Consider the following 25,834-nt stretch of genomic DNA (forward strand, 5'->3'; position numbering starts at 1 on the left):
GGACAGCATCAAAACGAACCAGCACAAGACAGCAAACACAAGGGCATTAAATAGGGGAGCAAATCAAGAGGGGAACAGGTGACATGAGTTAAACAATAATGAAGAGAGGATGACAAGGGAGCGGGGTAAAAGTGACGAGACACGGGAAAAACGTGGTCTAATATAACAATACTAAGACCACGCTTTCCCACACAAAACATTGTACTGTCAGAACCCTGCCATACTGAACTAGAAATTAATACCAAACAAGACTCCGGCAGAATCCTGACAATATTTAAAGAAAGTGTTGCAGTTTTCAAAGAATATAATCTGTGCCGTCATCACGAAACCCGCCACAAAGAGTATGCTAGCTAGCGAGGGCAAGCAAGAGAAGACAGGATTAAAAGGATGTAAGGCGTACTTGCTGCACAAAAGAATGTATTCCTTTGCAAAACTCAGGTAAACCAGGCTGATGTCCGAGCTAGCTATAAGCAGTGCCAAACGGAATCCGCGCCCATATTTCCGTAGAGAACTCTTATGTCCGTGATTGACAAGCACACACTTGAGCGTTTGTGACCATAACCGTCTTTGATGACAAGCACACATACATAGCCTCGCGTTTGTGAGCGGCATTGCCGCATTGACAAGTAAACCTGCGCGTGCTGTTTGCTGTGATTGGTTTTAATGATAGAGAGCACAAACCATTTGATATTTGAGATTAAATAAAACTTACAGCTGAGTTAAGCAGATCTCACTTGTCTCTGTCGACTATGTGACGCGACAGTCAGCACTCAGCACATCATCATTTTATATGTACAAACTATAATTCTATCTTGACATGCACATTTTCTGGTTCATATTGGTCCAGTTTAATTCAGAGGACTTATTGGTTTGGTGTATTCATTTTCATTGTAAGCCTTTAAAAAGTAATTATTTTAGATGCAATATTAGCTTAAATTCTCTAATATCTTCTAAAGACATTTAAAATTATTCCGCAGAATTTTCAGAGAAAAAGCAAAAAAAGTCTGCGGATTCAGTCTGGCCCTGGCTATAAGGTAGCTCACCTACTAGCTACCCTTGGAAAGCAATTTACTGATGGGGACTTTGGCTGTGCCAGGCTAGTAGTCTCTACTACACACTGGTGGTCATTTTGGTCAGGGTCATACAATTCTATGTTATATAGCTGACCCGGCCCCCCATCACAGTCAGGAACGATAATGTGGCCCCCAGAGAAAAAAGTTTGGTGACCCCTACAGGAACCATTTTTGGTTCCTCAAAGAATCTTTCAGTCAAAGGGTTCTTAGTAGAAACATTTCTTTCTTACTTTTTTATAATCTTAATCATTTTCACTACAAAGGAATTTATGTGGAACATTTATGAAAACCATTTAGCCAAGATTTTTTTTTTTTTTTTTAATTGTACATGTAGCCTATTAGAAATGTCAGCTAGCTTCTGGAATAACCAAATGTCATTATAATTGAAATGATCACATTAAAATAAACTATATTATTATTTTTCTTTTATTTAGTGCTTTGATGTTTTTTATTTTTATCTACTCATCATTTCCTATTCATTAAAAGGCCTATTTTTGTTTTATGTCACTAAATTCTAAGATTACAAGGGACATTTGATTACCTTCGTTTTTTTAAATATTTAAGGGTTAAAATATAATTTGACTTGCTGCAAAAGTTCAACAATAAATGCAGTACAAATCCAGCTGGAAATGTTGTTAACACTGGTATCGAATGAAAAGCATTCATTATGCATCTATATGAATTCAAATTATTCGTTGAAAACACACAAATATCTTGCAGATTTCCTCACAGTAACTTTTCGGGCAGCGTGAGGCAATTCAAAATGTATTACAGTAGCCTACACTCTAAAACATGTTGGGTTCTTTTATGGTTGGGTCAAATATGAATAAACCCAACTGTTGGGTTAAATAAACCAAAACCAAATAACCAAACCATAACAAAAGGATTGGACGTTCAAGGTCAAAAATGAAATTAGTAACCTTTTAGATTATAAACTGTTGTTTTCAAATCCACTATTCTACGAAAGTCTTGCATTTTCTTTTGGTGTACTAGTGCAGTGGTTTTCAAACTGGGGGCCACGAGATGGTGCCAGGGGGGCCCCAGTTTTATGACATTTTATGAAATACATTAATTTATCATGAATTCTATGTAATGAAACCTAAAAAATAAGGCTACTAACCAAAAGCACTACTTTTTTGTATAATTTAATGGTTTTTTTTTTTAATTAAAATGTTGAATTTTAGAACAGTTTTTTTGTCACAAATTTACTTTGGTGGGCCGCAAAGGAATGCACCGTACACAAGGGGGGCCGCACGCTGAAAAACTTTGGGAACCACTGTACTAGTGTACACAATTATTATTATAAATATAATTTAATAATGTAATTATGCAATGTTCTCACAAATACAGTTACAAAGTGTTTTATATAAAGATAACTCAATTATTTTGAATAATTTGAGTTCCAGACCTTTGGAGTATTTTCAGGGAAACAATTCAGGGCGTCTATATGACTCGTGTATTAATAATCTTAAACAAATGAGTAAATTAAGAGCAAATGATTCAAATGAAGCACATTCTGTATTTTCAAAAGGCTTGATTTTATTGAAATAAAATAACACCTAAAATACACATGAACTGAAAAAAATCATATACTGATGATGACTGTTCCACAAATTAATAAATATAAAGTTTCATTTAATTTTTATACAACAGTGACATGTATATAATCTATTATGAAATGAAAGAGAGAAATGTTCACATTTTAAGGGTGATACAGTAATCCAGATCCATTTTAAATGAATCCTGAAGTTAAAATAATAAAACACTGATAGTTTGTATGGCTCTATATACTGTTGCTTCATGCATTATAAATGCATAAATAAAACACTTGCCATATTATTGCAGTTATAAATACTCAATGGCATTATGTAAAAGACACCATAAAGCTAATTATCATTTTATATTATCTCTTTAAAACTAAATAAAACAAAACACTCTGATAATAACACAACAACAGGTATATACATACATAAATTAAATATTTGTATAAATATCTGTTTACTAATAAATTAAAATGGGCCACTTTGATCAATCTGCCTTAATTTTACTTGATCTCCCATTGATTTTATCAATATAAATTCATCACACCATTTAAAATAAACAAGTCTCAACACAAGACAATAATAATTAATTGGTGAATACATTACAACATTAAATCATTAACTTATACAAAACACAAGAGGACTGTAGGAGAAATACAGGAATAAATCACAGAAATCAATGTCTAAGAAGCAAATAACAGTTTGTTATAATAATAAATCTCAGCTAATACTGTGGAACTAAACTAACAAAATGATGCATTATTACAAGAGGTAATTGATTCCCAGAAGTCATAGCAAAAGATGTTTTTTAGAAACTGTTAGCAATATGACAAACTATGTTGCTCTAAAAACTGTTACACAGCCATTCGTATTACAAAGCATAAAATGTGATTTTCATAAAGAACACCCAATATTCAGGATGTGTCTCTTTTTATACTCGGAGTCAATCAGTACCTTGTGCTCTTGGATACAGAAAACCACCAACTATCCAATAGTTCATGTCAGCATTATTCCTAAAAGCAAATAAAAGAAATTCATATTATCACTATAAATAAATAGGAAAACAATGCTACAAACAAACAATATATTTACTATTGCCAGTGTCAAACAATTACTGTGCCAGTTTCCTGCCTACAAACTTAAAGATAAAGTAACATGCAATTTGATGTTTTAAACAGAGATGGCGATATCATGCACATTATACACTTTGTATAAAAATATTTAACCTGTTGTCCGTCAGCAGGCCTCTCCAGTTCCTCTCTGCAGCGTAATAACTCCAGCTCCAGCTCGGCTCGCTCTCTCTGACTGCTTTCATACACTTCCCCCAGCTTTTTTAATTCAGTCTTTAGTCCGTCATACTATCAGACATAAATATATTATAATATAAGATAAATATATTATAATATAAGATATCATTAGAATGTCAATTAATTTAATCTAAATCATAGATTATGATGGCAATCTTCCTTAAAGGAATAGTTTACTCAAAAACAAAAACACAGCCCATAATTTACTCAACATAAAGCCATCCTAGGTGTATGACTTTCTTTCTTTAACCGAACATATTTATGCTGCGTACACACCAAACGCAAAGCATTGCGTTCTCACTCTAGATTACTCGCGGGATTTAACTCGCGGCATGCAAATTTTCCACTTAAAGGGACACTTCACCGATTTGCATTAAGCTTTGTATCGTTAGAACCCCAGTCATGTTTTTGAATGGTTGTGCATCATTCCCTCAGTTTCCCCTGAGACGGGAGAAATACAGATTTAAGTGTTGCATTTCCTTCTTTCAATAATGTAAAAATCGTCCTTTTGCGTCATTGAAAGGAGGAACTGCTGTATCTTTGTCGAGGGTGAAAGTCTACAGACACTCATTCCTCATTTTTCCAAGGTGGGGGGCTATGGGTGGGACCCACTCACGCTACAGACCTATTACAGATCAGTGGGTGGGACTTACGAAAATATACGAACACAGACGAAAGAAAACGATCAGCCGCCATCTTTATGCTAAGCTAAGCTAATAGATGTTGTGAAGCGAGCCAGACTTCATGGTACAATAATAGCGGAAGATAATCAATATGATATGGAAATGGTGATTTCGCAAGCGTGATGCTCTAATCCGCTGTTCATTGCACATTTATGAGCCACAATACAGCAAAGAGCTGAGGCAGATGGAGGAACAGAGCCTGAGGATTAGGCTGGAGCCTGGGCTTCGGATGAGTAGACAAGGCCGGACTGGCTCGAGCTTGGATGGACTAGTAGTGGCTGTACTCTCGCTGTGTGCTTTCTGTATAACATTTCTGCATCAGATCAGGATATGGACGTTTGTTTGGTGAATGGTCCCGGGCAAGAGAGGTACTTTGCCCGTGTTTATTTCACAGAAATGTTTCGGCTTATGAGAACAAGCGCTGAGCCAGCGCGTCTGTGGAGTATGCATATTGCGCGTTTATGTGCAGGATGCTGTATTTTCTTCTTTGGGAATATACATGTTTGGCCAAGAACTTTCAAAAATAAATCAGAAACTGAATGAAGCTTGCTCCTACCCAAGCTCCGTACCGTATATGGACAGCACCGTCCTGGATACATATTTTAGAATATTTTAGCCTGCAGGGATAAACAGAAGTCTGACTGTAAAGTGAGTGTTTCCATTTTCTTTGTTTTACTAACGTGGCATTTATGTACACAATAGCATATCTGAGCGGTGTTCAGATTAATCGAAATGGCTTGCAGAGCTGTGCATTGTGGTGCATTGTGGGAGTTGGAGTTTTCCACACAAATGTGCCCTAAAGTCAAGCTCTGTCTTTTCTCGGTCAAATAAGCACAAAATTCTAAATTTATGTTACCCTTTCAGTTGATTTTTTTTTACTTGTGCAGAAGATGCGTTTAAGGCAAATAGCGCGTGTTTACGTCACCCAATTCGCGTCATTTGCATCAGCCTGCACGTATTCGCATCTATTTACGTCTTTGCATTGACTTTCTATGTAATTTACTCAAACTGTTTCATTTACTCCTGGTGTGTATTAGAGTTTTATTAAATATGTCCTGGCTTTTGCCTGCTTTGTAACAATGTTGAATGGTGTCTGGTTTTCTGAAGCCTATTCATCATCAAAAAGTAATATGACTCCACTGAGTTAATAAATTTGAAGCAAAATGATACGTTTGTGAGAGAAAACGATTCGTATTTAAGGGGGCGTGCACACCAAAGCTTTTACACCAGTGGCCGGTATATGTTTTCAATCGTTTCCCATGGAAGCGCGGCGCTTTTCAAAAAAGCCAGCAGCTGGCGGTTTTACCCATGTTGAAAGCCGGCGCTCGGCGTTGAGTTGAAAATATTCAACTTTGGGCGAAAAGCTCAGCTTATCAGCTGTCCAATCACAATGAAGAAGGGGCGGGATAAACACAACAATCAACCGGTGCATCGTTCAACAACTTATAAACAAAGCAGAAGTATCACAGCAATCTAAGCGCTTACGGATGTGCACACCAAAACTTTTAAATGCGGCTGAAAACACCTGGAGGACAGTGAATGCCAGCTGTTTTTTCAGCCAAGCGCTTGTTAGCTGTGATACTTGAGCTGTGAGCCGGTTGGTTGTTGTGATACTTGTCCCGCCCCTCCTCCACTGTGATTGGACGACCGTTTGAGAACTGACATTGACGAGCGGAGCTTTTCACCCAAAGTTGAATCTCTTTCAACTCTGGACGGTCAGCTTCGAGCATGGAAAAACCACAGAGTTTCCACGCTGAGTTTCCATTAGAATCAATTGAAAACATACGCTGTCTGCGGGCATAAAACTTTGGTGTGCACACCCCCTAAGTGTATTTAGAAGTTGGTACGTCGGATTTGAATGAAAACATTAAGTTGAGTGCTTAAACGTATTGGGTCATTTTCATTTTTGGGTGAACAATTTCTTTAAGTTCTTCCCAAAGCTGAGCTTCAGTTTAAACTCCAGCAGAACTAAAAGAATAAAATGTGTAGTTTCGTTACCACTACTACTACTACTATTAGTACTAACTACTAGTGTTTAGTCGCATTTACCTCTCTTTGCATGTTTGCAGCTTTCTCTTCAGTCTGTTTGAGTTGATCTCTCAGCGACAGGATCTCTGAAAATCCTCCTGTCCAGCTGGTGGGAGTGACAGGTTTGCCTTCGAATGAGATGTTCTTCTGGATTCCAGCATCCACCAGCCTGCAGTGGGAGCTCATCTGGTTGATGTTAATGTAGGATCCTCCAGCATCTGTCTCTGTGCCACACTCCATGTCTTTTGCCTCCTCTGTCTCTTCTTGTTCCTCTTTAAGAGTGAGGTATGCACCGCTTGAACTGTGACATCACAGCCAAACACATAATACAAGAGGAAAACATCTGTGAAATGTTGGGAAGATTACCAAAATTAATCCTATACTGCAGGCATACAGTCTTGTTCAAAATAATAGCAGTACAATGTGACTAACCAGAATAATCAAGGTTTTTAGTATATTTTTTATTGCTACGTGGCAAACAAGTTACCAGTAGGTTCAGTAGATTCTCAGAAAACAAACAAGACCCAGCATTCATGATATGCACGCTCTTAGTGCTGTGCAATTGGGCAATTAGTTGAAAGGGGTGTGTTCAAAAAAATAGCAGTGTCTACCTTTGACTGTACAAACTCAAAACTATTTTGTACAAACATTTTTTTTTCTGGGATTTAGCAATCCTGTGAATCACTAAACTAATATTTAGTTGTACGACCACAGTTTTTTAAAACTGCTTGACATCTGTGTGGCATGGAGTCAACCAACTTGTGGCACCTCTCAGCTGTTATTCCACTCCATGATTCTTTAACAACATTCCACAATTCATTCACATTTCTTGGTTTTGCTTCAGAAACAGCATTTTTGATATCACCCCACAAGTTCTCAATTGGATTAAGGTCTGGAGATTGGGCTGGCCACTCCATAACATTAATTTTGTTGGTTTGGAACCAAGACTTTGCCCGTTTACTAGTGTGTTTTGGGTCATTGTCTTGTTGAAACAACCATTTCAAGGGCATGTCCTCTTCAGCATAGTGCAACATGACCTCTTCAAGTATTTTAACATATGCAAACTGATCCATGAACCCTGGTATGCGATAAATAGGCCCAACACCATAGTAGGAGAAACATGCCCATATCATGATGCTTGCACCTCCATGCTTCACTGTCTTCACTGTGTACTGTGGCTTGAATTCAGAGTTTGGGGGTCGTCTCACAAACTGCCTGTGGCCCTTGGACCCAAAAAGAACAATTTTACTCTCATCAGTCCACAAAATGTTCCTCCATTTCTCTTTAGGCCAGTTGATGTGTTCTTTGGCAAATTGTAACCTCTTCTGCACATGCCTTTTTTTAACAGAGGGACTTTGCGGGGATTCTTAAAAATAGATTAGCTTCACACAGACGTCTTCTAACTGTCACAGTACTTAGAGGTAACTCCAGACTATCTTTGATCATCCTGGAGGTGATCATTGGCTGAGCCTTTGCCATTCTGGTTATTCTTCTATCCATTTTGATGGTTGTCTTCCGTTTTCTTCCACGTCTCTCTGGTTTTGCTCTCCATTTTAAGGCATTGGAGATCATTTTAGCTGAACAGCCTATCATTTTTTGCACCTCTTTATAGGTTTTCCCCTCTCCAATCAACTTTTTAATCAAAGTACGCTGTTCTTCTGAACAATGTCTTGAACCACCCATTTTCTCAGCTTTCAAATGCATGTTCAACAAGTGTTGGCTTCATCCTTAAATAGGGGCCACCTGATTCACACCTGTTTCTTCACAAAATTGATGACCTCAGTGATTGAATGCCACACTGCTGTTTTTTTGAACACACCCCTTTTAACTAATTCAACTGGTTGCCCAGTTGCACAGCCTTGGGAGCCTGCGTGTCATGAGTGCTGGGTCTCGTTTGTTTTCTGGGAGTCTGCTGAGCCTACTGGTAACTTGTTTGCCACGTAGCAATAAAAAAATATACTAAAAACCTTGATTATTCTGGTTAGTCACATTGTACTGCTATTATTTTGAACAAGACTGTACATGGGCACTATTGTGTCGCAAAAACTTCTAAAAGAATTTAAAAAATGTATAATCTCACAACATTGGAGACGATAGTTGTGTTTATTAAATATAGCAAAAAGGTTTTTACTCTCGCATAAAGAGGTTATTCAAGCAAATTGAATAAGGAAATATTTATCACAAAACTGCAATGAAAACAGTATTTTTTTGCATTTGCAGTACACCTTACAAGCGAAAAGTCACATGATCATTTTTTAAAAATCCGACATCGCATACTATAACCTACCAGAAACACCTCAAACGGGACTGATCCCAAGTATAAGGGGCTGTCCTTGCTATTAATGCTTGGATTGTCTAAAAATACAATCCAAGCATGATTTATTGCAAAAGGACAAATTACATTTTAGTCGCATAACATAGGTTAGTGGACACACTGTCAATAGTTTTTCGACATTTAGAAATGATCACCCAAGTTTTGTGCATATCTGTAATGGATAATATTATGATGAAAGGAAGTTACTCACCTCCTCTTCTGCAGTAGCTGCACTCTGTTGGTCAGTCTTGTGTTTTCATCTTGTAGTGAAAGACATTGCTCCTTTAAATTATTGCATTCATCCCTTAACTCACCCATGTCACCTTACCAAACACAGAAACTTGTGATCTTTATATACAAATGAACAATAAATGTATTTTCACATACATGCACATTGAAGTCAAGTTTACATACACCTTGCAGAATCTTTGCAATGTATTGATTTAAAAAATTGGGATTATAAAAATTTTAGTGCACCCTGCCCTGGGGAAGCTGTTTTACATATCAAATATTTACATATATGTAACAATGTAGTCCAAACATGAAATGAAGCAGGATCTAAATGCAGATAACTCAACTCTATCTCACGAGAATTCGTACATATTTTACCAGTTCGCTTATTCGTATTAAAGGCGCTCTAAGCGAATTCACACATTTTAGACCATAAACATTTTTTGTTACATACAGCATACATCTCTTCACTATCTGCTTGCTGCCTGTCCACTGATCAAACTGTAAAAAACGCGATCTCTGTAGACAGCCCAGGCTCCACAAACTTCAATATAAACACAGTGGCCAAACCTAGCACCACAAAACAAAGTGTTCCAGCCAATAAACACCAAGAAGGATTTGGGGGTTGGGTTTGGGCACGCTCATGAAAGCACGGAAGGGAGGGGGAGGGGGAGGAGTTAACTACGCTCAGTTTGTTTGAAAACACATTTCAAAAATCAACACACCGATTCGCTTATAACACCTTTAATTCATACGACCACATTTGTAAGTTTTGGTACGATTTGCCTTGACCCCTGTGACATTGGGGTTAGGGGCGGGGTTAGTTTGGTTTTGTTGTTTTTTTTCATGAGAATCGTACGTTTTGGCGCGATTACCTTCGTATGAATTCTTACGAATTAGCCAACTCGTAAGATATGTACGAAATCTCATAAGATCAGGCTGGATAACTTTAATAACGCATAGGATTGTAACATAAATCCGCAGCGTGGCATGGCAAGACAATAAACAAGACATGATAACTACACATTACAATGAACAAAAACCAACAAAAGACAATGAAAACACGAGGGCTTTATATACAGACAATAAAAACGTGACACATCACGAAACAGGGAAACAAGAGACAACATGGCAATGAACGATTTCAAAATAAAAGACATGACAAGACATACACTATAGTCCAAAAGACACAACAATAGCCAAATTACACCAAATTACCACAGTTTACATACACTTGATTCTTTTATGTTTCATCTTTTGTGATTCATGAATCTCTCTCGTATCATTAAACTGTCACCTGTTCTTCCAAAAAAAAAACAAAAAAAAACTGCTGGTCCTGCTCATTCTGAGCGTATCTTATGCATATTGGAGCCCAACTATTACCAAAGATGCAGATATTCCAACCTGATCTCACAGGAATTCGTGCGTATTTCACGATTTGGCCATTTCGTAAAAATTTGTCCAAACTGATTTATACGTAAACATATGATTATTAGAAAAAAACCTCACATGTCACATGGGCAAAAACAAATCATACAAAAACATGAACTTGGTCGTACGGATTTGTACATCATACGGATCCATCTCGTAAAAAACATACAAACTGTCACGAGATCGTGTTGGATATTCCTTCATCCTCAAAAAGGCAACATGATACATTAAGAGCAAGGTGTATGTAAACTTTTGAACAGGTTGATCATTGTCAACTTATGACCTCAGCTGTATTTTAAACAGCTATATATTTCCACCACTACAACATACATGACACTTGACAAGTACCATACGTCTACTGAATTTCTTGTTTAGCTCTAAACTGTTAGACTTAATTGTAATTTCTACAGTTACTTACCACAAAATGCCCAGTAAAATAACATCATTTTCTTTTCCAGTTCATTACTGTAATATGCATTGCATTATGGGTATTAACATTTAATTTACAGTGATTTACTGTATGTTTTGAATTTGCGGTAGACTGCTGTAAAACAACAGCAGTAGTGCTACTGTAGTTAAATAAAAAAAGCATATAAAATGGAAAAATAAAATATATCTATGAAATGAAATACATTTTATTTGTTATGCTTTTAGCAGTGAAGCAAATTTCAAAATGTGAATTGTTTTTCAGCAGTGTAAATATTTCAGTGAGAATTGTAGATAGAATTTAAGTTAACAAAACAATTACACGACAGCATAAGATAATTGCATTGATGCATATGTTTTAATGTTTTCCAAATGACATTTATAAGGTGCAATATGATTTCACGCCTGAATTTAAGTGGGAGTGTTTTGTAAACAATTGCCACTTCCTTACACCAATAAAAGTCTCAAATGTGAACATGTATGAACAGAAAGATCTCACGCTTTTCTTATCCTTTAATGGACTGAAAGAATCCGATAGGATGCGATGGGATGCATGTAGTCATGCAGACTCTTAAATGCTTCAGTGTCAGGGTTTTAGTGCGGCTTCACATAACATTGAGAATGACCATTACCATCTGCTATTCTGCAAAGAGCTGTAGCTCTCGGGACGGGGTGTGCTTTCACCCTATCACCCTTTATTAAAACTCGTGTGATTTATGCTCATGACTGCAGGGCGCTAACCAGTTTAAGAGAATGACTGATTTCATCATGAACTCTTTTCAGAATAACATTAATAAAGATGTCAGTGGATGCTTCTTCATATTCATGACTACATTGATACATCACTGTTAATATTTTTTGTAGAAAGACAGTATTAGTAGCAACTTTCAGATTCAATGTATGTTATTTACTGGCAACAGTTTGTTTAAAGTCTTAAAGGGATGCTCCATCCAAATAACAAAACTACCCCATGATCCACCCACCCCGAAGCAATCCAAGACACACGTGCTTTAGTTTTCAGACGAACACATTTGGAGCCACTTCAGCAAATGTGCCCGCTCCTCCAAGCTTATTATGGGAGAAAACAGGGATCAGGGAGCAATGTTTGACTTTAACACCCAAAAAAGTTAATCCATCCCTCAGAGAAGGATTACTACACATGGGTTAATAAATGTCTCGATGTGCTTTTGTAAGAAAAATATCCATATTTCAAACCTTATAAACCGTAAAAACCAGCTTCTGATACCGATGCCATCTTGGATTTGCGTGATTCATGAGGGTGTTTTAGCTTAGTGAGCATTCGGGTCCAAGATGGCGTCCTTACTGCACTGTAAAAAATAAAAAGTTGACTTAACTTAAATTTTCAAGGCAACTTGCTGCACAACTTTTTTGAGTTGGATGATGCAGTTCATCTAACACAATTTACTGAGTAATGTCAAGTTAAACCAACAAGTTGAACCATCTTAAACTGATTAGGTAATAAGCACATTTCTGTGTTAACTCAACTAGTGACTAAGTTGGGTAAAGAGTAATTTAGAATATCCAAATTCAGCTAACCTGCATGTTTTGGACTGTGGGAGTACACAGAAAGGTCTCCTGAACAAAGTCTTTGTCTGACTTATGCTGCATTTACACCAACCGCGTTTGAGGCGTCAAAATCGCGCCTACGTGCCTAGTTTGCCGCTTGAACAGTTTGAATGCATTCGCGCATCTAGAGCGAAGTAGACGAGAGGAAAAAGCAAGCATTTGACACGCGTCAGAGGCAAAATCCACTTCTTGTGGGAGGGGCAAGTGCTATGCTGTTCTATGTTTGCAAGATGGCTGATGTTGATTGTGCATTTATAGAGAGAGTTACCGGTTTGTATTTGGTAACCTTACTATAGGGGGGAAATAAACGGCGCGGGTCGATAAACGTCACGTGACTCAAAAGTGAAATGTGTATTTACAACTTACCAGGTTGCCTGATGTCTTCACTGACACTCTTCCAAGCGAGGTCCTTTTTATTCCTGTCTCTATAGAAATAAGAACTTGTGTTGTATAGCTCCGGGTGACTGCTCACAGACAATACCAAGCGTACGTTCCTTCATGCTGAATGAGTGACTTCGAGCGGGGGTGCCGCCACAGCAGCAAGCAGGCTCCTGATTGGTTAACGCGGCACGAAAATCCGCCAAAGTAAACATTTTTCAATTCGGGCATCAGCCGCAAATTCGCGACAAACGCAAAATGCACAAAAAGCACCATTCGCGTGTACCGCGCCATACGCTCAATTTGTGGCATTCGCGCGAACTAGACGCGCGAATGAGGCGGAATTGCGTCTACCGCGCCACCACAAACGCCTCCAGACACGCGTCTTCACATTGACTTAACATTGAAATCACTTGCGCTTAACGCCTCTACCGCGGCTGGTGTAAACGCAGCATTAGCCCTTGCTTGAAGCAGAGACCTTTTTGCTGGGAGGCAACAATGATGCGCGTTAACCCACTGTGCCGTCCTCTACAGTGAACACACACTTCTCAATCATGGTAACAATGAACAAACATCATTCCTTTAAAATAACTCTAAATACAACATATATCACAGAAGTGAACATTTCACAATGCATGTATGGAACCATTCCGACCATTGTTTTTTTATTGCTAGTTCAGATTACTCAGTTTGGCAAGTAGGTGAACGAATTGGACACAAACTTATATATCTAAGTCCAGTCAACAAAATAATATTTGTTAGCTGAATGATTATGCTTTTTTCATTCAGTGAACACAAAATAATAAATTATCGCCTTCAACAAAAAAATCTTTGTTCAAGTTACTTAGTTTTTTTTTTAAGAAACATTTTGAAGCTGGATTTTTTACAGTGTGTAAGCTAGTTATTATTGTTTATAAAGTTCGAAATATGGACACTTTTCTTACAAAATCGCATCGAGTACCCGCAAAAGATCTTTGTTAACCCATTGGAGCCATGTGAATTACCTCTTGTTAGGAATTGCGGAAAATGAACCCAAGTGCAGACGGGGGGTAGAAAAACAATGAACACTTTATTAAACAAAAACAGCAAAACAAAAACCCACGATGGGGCAAACAACGAAACACAAGACTAAACTTGACAATAAACTAGAGACTTGACACTTAACTGACATTAACTAGACTAGGCATAAAAGGTCACAAAACTCACAAGAAGGACAAACGCACGAGTAAGGAACATCAAACACAAGGACTTTAAATAGGGACAAAATAAATTACAAACACCTGAAACAAATCACAAGTAAGGGATCTGGGAAAAAGTGACGAGACCCGGGAAATGTGTGGTCAATATAAATCAATACTAAAACCATGCATCTCCCACATAAAACATGGTACCTGCCAGGACCCTGTCACAAAGACTAGATAAAATTCAAGACGATTCTGACAGGATCCTGGCCAGGGCCTGAAGTTAACTTTTTTGACCACCTGCCACAGTGACTTTTTATCATCCAGTTTTTTTGCCTGAATAGTGAATGTTAACACTGTCTTTATTGTATGAATTAAATATAATTATTTTTAGAGCTACAAAAGTGATTTTCTCTTTGTCTTAGGTTGTTTGATTAACATTAATGACACAGACTTAAGTATGTTAATTGAGGTTACTGTCTCTTTAAGACCAAATAAGCACAGACTGGTTTTTGACTCTCTATATACACTTAAGACATAAAGAAATGTTTTTATTAGAAAAAGAATACTGTGAAGATCATTTTGTTTATATGTGCCCTGTCAAGAACAGAAAGATTTGTACGCTTGCTTTTAGGAACGAGTCTCTCGATGTGCCCTATTGAGTGCCCTTAAACCCGTGCGCGCACACAGACGGTGGGGGAATTTCAAACTGCGCACATAAACGCCCCACATTGCTATTGACAGTGCTACCCGCCAATTGCAAAATCCACCCGTATTTGACGCGTGGTCGGGTGTTAATTTCAGGCCCTGATCCTGACACCTCTGAAGGATGAATGCACCTTTTGGGGGGCTCAAAGTCAGAAGTTGCTCCCTGATCCCTGTCCTCTACCACTCCAAAGCCCGGAAGCGCAATGACATTCACCAAAACAACTCCAAATGCGCTTGTCCGAAAGATGATGGACACATGTATCTCAGATTGCCTGAGGGCGAGCACATAATGGGGCCATCTTGATATTTGGCTGGAGTATTGCTTCAAGTCCAGAAAAAACACCCCTTTTTTGATATCCCATGTTTGACATGATGTCATAACTGGAATAACTGGAATTAATTGAAAACTCTAAGCATTGTATGTGTCATGTTCTCACCCTCCCTCCTCTGCTGTTGACGAAATTTACTCTTCATCTCGATCTCTGCTCTGAGTGTGACGATCTCCAGCTCGTACTCCTGTCCGGTGTTCTCCAGTCGGGAGATTTCAGCCCGTAGCCGGCAGAGTTCCTCCTGCAGACAGGCGATGTCGTTCTCTCTCTCGGCCGCAGCCTCCTCCGCCGCCTGCTGAAGGATCAGCACCTCCTCCCGCGCCTCCTGCAGCTCCTCTCGCGCCTCCTGCAGCTCGCTCTCTTTCTCCTCCTCCAGGCTGTTCATCTCCTCCTGAACGGAGCGAAGCTGAGCTTGCAGGAATTGTGGAAAAAATCAACTCAACGTCAACTCAACTTGTTGGGTTAGTTTAGCCCAGAGTGTGTTCTGTCCTGTATTTACCCAGCTGTTGGGCTAAAAACAACCCAATTTGGGTACTGTATAAACATTTTTAATTTTTTGTTACCTTGCAGACGCTGGATCTGTCTTGTGAAGGCCTCTGCCTGATGAGCACTCGCTAAACGCTCATCCTCAAGAAGTCCTGATCACAAATACAGAAAGACACATATTTAATAATGAAGAATAATTCAGAAAGATCACAAATATATAATATGGTCAGCAATTTTGTGTATGCATGGTCAACCATTGTTTGATGCAAAGTTTTTTATAATCGTATAGGTTTACTACTTGAAACCTGTTGTGAAAAGTGTGCAAGAGTCATACTGATGTAACCGTAATCCTGTGATCGTGACTGTGATGAGAGTCCAGAAGCGGCAGATCATGATCACTATAGAGAGATGATCCGGTAGTGAGCACATAGTCTGGTCAGGACAACCCATCTTAAATCTTTTGCTTGCAGCTGTTCATTCACATAGCTGTCATGTCATGTTACACACGATCACAGTCCAGGATCTTTACCAGAATCCCTTGAGTCACTGTCTGATATATATCAGTTGACTCATTAAATAGCTATGGAGTGTTATTTATAGAGGTCCCCCCCCCACCTGTCATTGAGTCAAAATACAAAATACAAGGACATTTTAAATGTATCTGATATAAACACATAACTTAAGTTTAGAGGGCATTCTTTAAAATATGAAATATTAATTATTCATGTACAGTTTAATGACATCATGCATTACAGTTTTTTTTCAGATGCTAGGACACATTTCTCAATACTTAGGTCACTTTTGCAAAACTCTTCACACAGTGAGCACAACAGAAGTCTATGTGGGCTAAAATGCATTCAATGACTACATCTCTCAAATTTCATGAATTCTTTTCTCACTCAGACACAACAACTGACAAAATTCTTTATACATACAGGCCAATTGTTAAGCTTATGTTTAAAGCAATAACATGATACAAAACTGAATAAGACAGCAATTTGCTACATTTCTACAGTAATATTTTAATGAAATATATTTTAAATCTTAAAATGAAATGCTATAAAACAATTGGACCAGCCACAGTTGTCCACAGCCGAGTATAGCATTACTACAGTAATGTATCTATATCAGTGGATGGTGTGTATACAAATTATTGTATTTTGGAATTACGCAATGCAAAAACATAAAAATAAATAAACAACATAAAATATTGAAGAATTCTGCATCATTTCTTATTCATTCCATTAACATGCATTGCAGTGAATTATAAACAGAGATGCGTCCTTGTTTTATATGTTGGTAGTGTTTTTTAGGGCATTGCTTTGTGGGTGACAAAGTGTGTTTGTCGGCTGTCAACCTTTGCTAGTGTTCTGGAAGAATGAGTTGATTTGAGACCTGAATAAAGTGTTTTGCTACTTGTAGTGCATTTTAAATGTAAAATGAACTACTTTGCCAAACTGAAAGTTGGTTATGAGAACTGAGTGAAGAGTTTTGCAAAAGTGACCTAAGTATTGTAAAATGTGTCCTAGTGTCTGTAAAAACTGTAAGCTGAACTTTAACTCTTTCCCCACCAGCATTTTTTATTATTTCACAAAAGTTTAATGCCTTCCAAAAAATATATATATATATTTTATAAATAAATAATCATACAATTTATTAAATGAAAGAACAGAAACTTTTAAACAAACAAAAAAATCTTAATTTGTTCTCTTGTCATAAGCTCTCAAATAAGGGTATGGTTTCTTCAAAAAAGGACATTTGATAAAGATCAGCTTCAGAATGATGGTGGAAACATATACACAGAGTTTTTACTGTTTTTGGATCAGTGGATTCTTTAGTGTTTTATAAATTAAGTAAGAGGGCCACCTAGTGGATAATAGCAGAAATGTGATTGCCATAAAAAAACCGTTAGGGAAGCGTTTTCTCTTAAAGGATTAGTCCATTTTCTCAAAAAAAATCCAGATAATCTACTCACCACCACGTCACTCAAAATGTTAATGTCTTTTTCAGGTCAGTCGAGAAGAAATTATGCTTCTTTTAGTAAAACATTCCAAGATTTCTCTCATTTTAATGGACTTTAATAGACCCCAATACTTAACAGTTTTAATGTAGTTTAAAATTGCAGTTTCTAAACGATCTCAAACGATGCATAAGGGTCTTATCTAGCAAAACGATTGTCATTTTTGTCAAGAAAAATAAAAATATGCACTTTTAAACCACAACTTCTCTTCTTCCTCAGGTTGTAACACGTCACCGCGTCAAGAGGTCATGCATGACGTATGGGAAACTACGCCACAGTGTTTACAAGTGTGCAGAAAGAGGACCGCTCCGACATTGTTGTATGTGAAATGATACTAATTAATGTCTTTGTGTCAGTTTATTGTTTAAAATGGTACGCAAATATGCGATTCATATATGTAACACATGACCCCTCGACGCCACTACGCAATTACGTTAGGTCGCGCTGGCTCGTCACACAGCTGGAGGAAGACGAGAATTTGTGGACCAAAAGTGCTTTTCTTTTCTTGCCAAAAATGACAATTATTTGGAGTCCTTTTAAACTGCAATTCCAAACTGCACTAAAACTGTTAAGCGTTGGGGTCCATCAAAGTCCATCAAAATGTGAAAAATCCTGCAATGTTTCTCTCAAAAAGCATAATTTCTTCTCGACTGAACAAAGAAAGACAACAACACCCTGGATGACATGGTGGTGAGTAAATTATCTGGATTTTTTTTTTTAGAAAATTGACTAATCCTTTAATTGATGAGATAACTTGTTAATGGCGGGAAAAGGTTAACTACTAGGCCACATCATCTATATTATATCCTATTGAACTTGATGTTATAATTTAATTCAAATCAGGCTTTTATGGTAGACAAACAGTAAATTAAGCTGAATTTTGGGGATTACTATGAATCATGATGTTATTTTTTATGACAAATAAGTACATTTCTTCTTTAATGTAAAGACATGTATGCACACATATTCATTTTCTCACCCTGCAGCTCCAGAAAGGTCTCTTCATGTTTCTGAGACAAATCTCGAGCTTCCTCCAGCTCAATGAAAAGCTGCAGCATTTGAGCCCTCAGCTCCTCAATCTCCTGCTCCTCAGACATCTCCTCCTTCACAACGCTCTTCTCATCCTTTACCTCCTTTTCTTCTTCAGTATAATTCAGAATGTCACGTTCTTTCTCTGAAATCTCAGTGTCCATCGTGCTCGTGTCTCCTCTCAGATCGTTGTCACCTGAGAAAGAGATAACAAGGTTTAATCGAATCAGGCCATGACTAAAGTGTACTGTCACCACCTTCAGCACTTCAGGCTGGCTCAAAACTAACTCACATTCGCCAGACGTCTTACAGACAGACTTTAAAAGAGTCACAGGGCGCCAGTTTTACTTTTTGTCAGGTGTTTGGACATGACACTTGACATGATGTTTCTTTCACAATTAACTGATTGACAGTGTAAATCCCGGAATACATTGCAGGATTTTTGCCCTCCTATAAGATCATTACCTTATCACACTGTGCGACATGGATCGTTTAAACTTGGGTATGACAGGCATGTAGACTGTACGATGATGACACGGAAGTTTCGGAGGCTGCGTCACACATTAGCGCAACATCACCAGCATGCGCTCGTGGTAAACAAATACCGGCGCGCAGGTCGTAGCAGCAAGCACACTGTGCGTTGACCATGCTGAATTTTTGACACTGTTAGAAAACTAGATCTTTGGACGCAAGACCAGAAAAACTGCTTTCTTTGAACCTCTCTCACTGTACGACATAGGACCATCGATGAATAATCACGATCACAGAAATTACGACGATTCTTTCACAATGGCAATCTTTCACCTGGGACAGACAATAATCGTGCAGTGTATTCCGGGCTTAAGGGAAACATATTTTATTCCAACAGGGAAATATTGACTATGATCAGTTGTAAGTGTTTAAGTTAAACCTGAGTAATACACACCTAAAACGTAAGTGTTAAGGTTATCAAATTTGGTAAAAACCTGACAGAATCGGTCTCATACATCTGGCAAACACTTGAATGTTTAGTGAGACAATCTATAGTGAAATATTACAAGAGTATACAAACATTGATCCAACACTGTTTAAGAGTGACAGATTAGAGATTTCAGATTAAGAGAATAAAAGAACATACAAATAAGACTTTATTAACTAGATACAACACATACAGTACTATTACAAAGGATTATAGTCATTTTGGCTCTGCTCCAATTATATTGATTTGATCATTGGATGTCAGCAGTGTTTTCCAAAGGTTCATTTATGCTATATAATTTCTTGACTGGGTAGCAATTGTAACATGCTAAAAATATATATACCCAAACAAACACATCACCATAATATTAATACCTGTATAGTTCTGATACCCATAATGAAACGATTTTCTTATCTTGCTTAAAGACAATTAAAGAAGACATATCATGAAAATCTGACTTTTTCCATGTTTAAGTGCTATAATTGGGTCCCCATTGCTTCTATCAACCTAGAAAATGTGAAAAAGATCAAACAAGGTAACTTAGTTTTGGAAACCAATCTCTGCAAGCATGTAAAAAAATCGATCTTTGAAATTTGGCTCCCCTTATGACGTCAGAAGGGGATATTACCGCACCTTGATCCAAACACAGCACTGACATTTAGGCTATGTTTACATTAATGCGTTTATGCTTTAAAACGCGTTACTTTTGCTACATTTACGCCTTTCATCTACACTACATCACCGTTTTCGACCCTCATAAACGGATTCGTTCGCAAACGCTGAAAACCCTGTTTTAGTTTGAGAACTCAGACTTTGCTCTGAGTGTAAATGAACGTAGACGGAGTCTTATGTAAACGACCAGCTGACGTTAACGTGACAGCGCATCATTTTCAAAGTAAAAATTATTTTATTCATGTAAATATTGGTTTGCAACGGAGGTTTTGCCAAAAATAGTAAACATCTACCAACCAGCTATTATTAACGCTATATCGGATTGTTTTAACATGTATCCTTTTAGATAATGTCTGTTTTATATTAATGTTTGAGTATTGTTGGGTTTAATGTGTTTATGTTTTGTTTAAATTTAGTTAGCTTACGAAAGATAGACTGTAATTTAAGCGCCATATAGGCGTTGCAAAGGCCAATATGAAGGGAGAATTGTAATGGGTCAGACATTATTTTCCAGTTTAATGTAAGTTTTGTTTGCTACTTTAAAATGAATTTCGTTTCAGTTAATTTGTCTCTTAATTTAAATCGATGTTTTGTTGATAAGTTTTGTGAATATAAATTAATAAAAACAATAAACTCAACGTCATTATTATAATGCTCGTTTAGGCGCTTGGCTTTTAGCTATTTGTGTGTTGCTAGCGGAGGACGTGCACGGACCTCGCACACTTTTAAAAATTAATGCAATAAGCATTTCTGGTAGGCTAAAGCAATACTTCACTTCTTACTTTGTTTGATTGAAGTTTGCATTTGCTGAAATTTATTTTTGCTTCAAGTTTGCTACTGTTTAGTACTGTTCACTTGAATGCTTTCTTTTTAAATAATAAAGACCTTTTAATCAAAATTAACCTATTAATCATATTAATATGTTGTAGGGGGGAAATAGAACAGTATAAGACTTTCCCAAACACATTTTTATAGGTTCAAAAATAGTGTCTGTTATAGTTGCCAGCAAAGGACCCATGTATGAATTTTTGTCAATATCGCACACCCCCTAGGCTGCGTAAACGTGCAAAGGTAAGCTATTATTAGAGTAATAAGTTATTTTACACTTTTATGCGCATGCCCAGTTACGTGATTGGTCATGTTTCATGCGTTAATGGTGGTGTATAGTGTGGATGAAGATTCTTTTTAAAATGCCAGTATAAACGAGGATCGTTTTCATTTTAAAATGCCGTTTTAAAACGCAAATGCTCTAATGTAAACATGGCCTTAGTGCAGAGATCAGCTCATTTGCATTTAAAAGGACACACCCAAAAACGGCACATTTTTGCTCACACCTAAATGTGGCAATTTTACAGCCCAGTCTCATGAAATTTCTTTATATAGTCACGTAATTATAAAGTCACGTAACCCTAAACCGAAGCAACAATGGTTTAAAAATAGGAAAAAGCAGTTGAGTAACCAATACGTGATAATCACACGAAAACAGAAATTCGTTATACGATCACGAAAAAACGCAGAAATTCATGATAATATCACAAAAAAATAATTTAAAAAATACGTGACTATATCACGAAACCTTGTGAGACTGGTTAGCAATTTTAACATGCTATAATAAATTATCTGTATGGCATTTTGAGCTAAAACTTTACATAGGTACTCTGTGGACATCAAAGATTTATTTGACATCTTAAAAAAGTCTTGGGAAATGTCCCTTTTAAATCACATTTTTTCAGGACTATGAATATCAACTATTCAGATTACTGTGTTATTATCATTGACACTATTGTTTGTCGCAGACTACAGCTGTGGTCGTAGGCAAACTCACAGACAGTTTTGTGACTTAATGTACAATTAAGATAATTTACTTTAAAATTTATATTTAAGGTTAGCTACAGTTACTCTCATCAATTCATAAAGCGTTACTGTATTTAACATCACAAATTTGACTTGTTATGCAATATATATGATACTAGCTACTTTACAGTTATTCACCTTTGTATAAAATGCGATGTGAAAGAAGTACTTCCCCTAATGTATTCACGATCTATACTGATATGCTAATAATATTATTTATTCATCTGTTGGAACAGAAAAACTGCTAATTTTAAAATCATGTCATTATTTGCACAAGCAAATGGTCAAATAATAAAGTTTTCGAAACTCATATAAAGCTTTAACTTCTTTCTTAATATAAAAAACTTAACAATGATATGATAAAGCATATCTCATTACATTTAGACGTTTGTTAAAACAAATTCTGAAAAAAATACATACTGCGACATAAGGTATGCCTTTAAGGGTTAAAGTCTGCATGTGTAGTGTTTGTTCGTGTCCTTGTGTAGTGGTGTAGGAGTAAATATCTCACCACACAAATGCTTTGAGCGGCAAAGAAGAAAACCAGACCGAGATGAAAGCTGAAATTTCTTTTAGATTCACATTTTGCCAGTGATATCTTTACAGGTTAAAATGGTACAACAGATAAAGCACTCATTATGACAATCACAGTGACAAGCAGTTAAAGCAGTATGATTAAACCCACACTAAGCTTTCATGCTAAACTAATTTAAAGAATTAAAGGTGCAGTGTGTAAATTTTAGCGGCATCTAGTGGTGAGGTTGCGAATTGCAACCAACGGCTCAGTCCACTGCTCACCCCTTGTTTTGAAACGCATAGAGAAGGTACGGTAGCCTTCACCAGTAAACCTGTTATCGTCAGACAAAACAAAGTAAAAAAGTTCGTACGTTAAGGGCTTCTGTAGGAACACGGCGGCACAAAATGGCGACTTGCATGTAAGGGGACCCTCGGTGTATGTAGATAAAAATGTCTCATTTTAAGGTAAGTTCATTATAAAAAGGTCTTTATACACCACTGATAATATAGTTTTGTATATTATTTAGCATTTCTGTCAAGAGATACTTCTAAAAAGTACACACTGCACCTTTAAAATCTCATTCAAAAGTTTTGACACAATTTAAGATGCAGAACAAAAGATTCTGCACCCCAACATATTTTGGGCAACATTCTCAACCAACATGTCTACTTACAATGTGTTTGCATGTGTGGGAACTACTCGAGGCATCTCTGCTCTCATGCGTTTTGTTACGCATTAGTGTTAATATATATTGTGTGTGTGTGTGTGTGTGTGTGGTGCATTAGAGGTCTTAGTGGGCGACGTGTGGGTGCTGTGAATTGGCAGGTACTACAATAAGCCATGTGGGCGAAAGAGAAAAATCTGAGAAAATGGAGTGAAGGGGTGAAATGAAATAGTGAATGTGGAGGAGGATCAAAAGTCAAAGTTTGAGAGTTCTAACAGCAATTACATTGACAAGCTTTACCTTTATTTCTCTATATGATCTTTTTATTGCTTCACACGTAATGCTATTCTAAATAACGATGTTCAGACATTGTTATTATGCATATTGTTATTATGCATCACATTTCTCGGTTGTAAAGTTTAACCGTATGACACTTAGATCCATGCGTCTTGCGAGCCAATCAAATGGTCGGCAATATCTCATTAATGCTCACTATAATGAAGTGATGATTTTTAATGCAAATCCAAACACAAAAATCTGCAGGTATCCGAAATACTGAATGTGCAAACACAAAAACAGCCTTCAAATGCAAATGTTTCATAAAAGAAGACCACAAATATCATATCAAGCATAAATATCCCCCAAGTGCATCAGTATAACCAACAATAAAGAAATAAGAAAGAAATAAACTCTTTACCTGCTCACATGATGACTCCATGTCTATGATAACAGATGCAGAGCTCACAGAATGAGAGAAAAGACGGGCACGCACTCCTAATCTCTCTCTCTCTCTCTCTCTCTCTCTCTCTCTCTCTATCTCTCTCTCACACACACACACACACACACTTATCAACCCATTATGTAACGCGAAAAATACACTCAGCCAGACATTTTCATAAATTCTGACAGCTGTGAATCTTTACACAGCTAATTAAAAACACGCACACACATACAGGGATATGAGTCATGAAACTATAGCACAGTTATGTCTGTAAATATGTTTCAACAGATCATTATACAAACATATTTCACACCATCATTTCCGATTGCCGTGCAATACATTTCTGTAATTCTGTCTCACTAATGTTGAGGGCTTGCAGACATAAAACATGCAGTGTTCATGTGGTGTGTGTGTGTTTGTGTGCTTGGGTGGGTGGGTGAAATATAGCACACATGCCACAAAAACACAAACCAGTGCATCCTTATGGCACTGAGGAATACGCAGAGCTTTAGGATATACTGTAAGTTTAACATTGACCTTTTGTTCCAGCGTGGGAGCTTAAGAGGAAAGCAAAAAGTATAGCGAAGAAAATGTGCATATCGAAATGTTTTTTCGTTTCACTCATGTAATCCAATTTTGTTATGTAACAGACCTTATTAACAAAAACCTGCGTACATATGAATCCATGCAGGTAATATTTCATGTATTCACATCTCTGAAATCAAGGGTATTAATGACAAGGGAAATGACAGATTATGACTTTGTTATATAGCCTGTAATAGTAATAAACTATACATAGTGATTTTGAATACACAAAGATGGTATTTTAGTGTTATAAATGTTATCTGAAATGGGAACAGTAATAAAAAATAAGAAAAAGAATATAAATACTTTACTTTTTAAAATCTGAGCAGTATTTCCTATCCTCAGTCTTTCCTCTGGCAGTGGATTGTTGCTAAGCAACAAAATGTAAAATGTGTGTAAGAAATAGGACAGTTTGAAATTATAGCACACAGATAGTAAGAGAGCACAGGTCAGAGTGATGAAGCTGATAATATAATGAAATTGTCATTTACTGTATCATTAAATACTGTATATGGTTCTGAGAATGAAAGTCACAGGGGTTTGAATGACACCAGGGTGAGGAAAGTAATTACACTTTAACATAGAAACAAGCTGGAAAGGTTATCTATAAGATTATACTAGATTATTTTAAATGTATAAAGCATTTAAAAGAAGTCACTATACATTACATGACTCTTTGGAATAGTACTTGATGTTAATTCAGAGTCTGCGATCACAGATGAGATCTCTATAACATCTCAATTATTTATCCTAGACTTCAATGCGATTAATCTTAAGTCTCATGTGTTCCAGATATTTCAACTAAGAAAAAGACACAGAATTCTGTCATCATTTTCTCATCCTCATGTTGTCCTAAATCTGTATGAATTTCTTTTTTCTGATGAACACAAATGAAGATATTTAGAGAAATGATTGTAGGCACGCAGCTGATGGTACACATTGACTTCCATAGTAGGAAAACAAATGAAGAGTTTGATTGCAAAACGCAATAAACACCTTTTTTTTATTAGTTACTGCCAAAATTAGCATTGTATCAGGTCAGTATTTAAAAGTAAGTTTATTTTACGCAAAATCTTTTCTCCCTTTTTTCCAAACCGCGAGAAACGCCAGT

The 25,834-nt window shown here is 37.0% G+C and overlaps 1 protein-coding gene across 4 annotated transcripts; it reads right to left on the reverse strand.

Moving 5' to 3' along the window:
• Nucleotides 1–2,587: 2,587 nt before the first annotated feature.
• Nucleotides 2,588–25,199, reverse strand: ccdc136a (coiled-coil domain containing 136a). 4 transcript variants are annotated; one of them, XM_055191615.2, is made up of 8 exons: nucleotides 25,035–25,199; nucleotides 18,703–18,948; nucleotides 15,781–15,855; nucleotides 15,326–15,628; nucleotides 9,158–9,269; nucleotides 6,654–6,933; nucleotides 3,841–3,972; nucleotides 2,588–3,627 (listed from the first exon to the last, which is right to left on the reverse strand). In XM_055191615.2, the coding sequence occupies exons 2-8, from the start codon at nucleotides 18,914–18,916 to the stop codon at nucleotides 3,622–3,624; spliced, it is 1,122 nt and encodes a 373-aa protein (XP_055047590.1). In that variant the 5' UTR covers nucleotides 18,917–18,948; nucleotides 25,035–25,199; the 3' UTR covers nucleotides 2,588–3,621. The 4 variants fall into 4 exon arrangements, with proteins under 4 accessions (XP_055047590.1, XP_055047589.1, XP_055047586.1 ...); XM_055191614.2 differs by lacking the exon at nucleotides 25,035–25,199 and adding an exon at nucleotides 24,115–24,261 and having other exon boundaries at nucleotides 9,158–9,206; XM_055191611.2 differs by lacking the exon at nucleotides 25,035–25,199 and adding an exon at nucleotides 24,115–24,261.
• Between the last annotated feature and the right edge of the window lie 635 nt (nucleotides 25,200–25,834).

Source organism: Misgurnus anguillicaudatus, chromosome 6, assembly GCF_027580225.2.
Source record: "Misgurnus anguillicaudatus chromosome 6, ASM2758022v2, whole genome shotgun sequence".
NCBI classification, from domain to species: domain Eukaryota; kingdom Metazoa; phylum Chordata; class Actinopteri; order Cypriniformes; family Cobitidae; genus Misgurnus; species Misgurnus anguillicaudatus.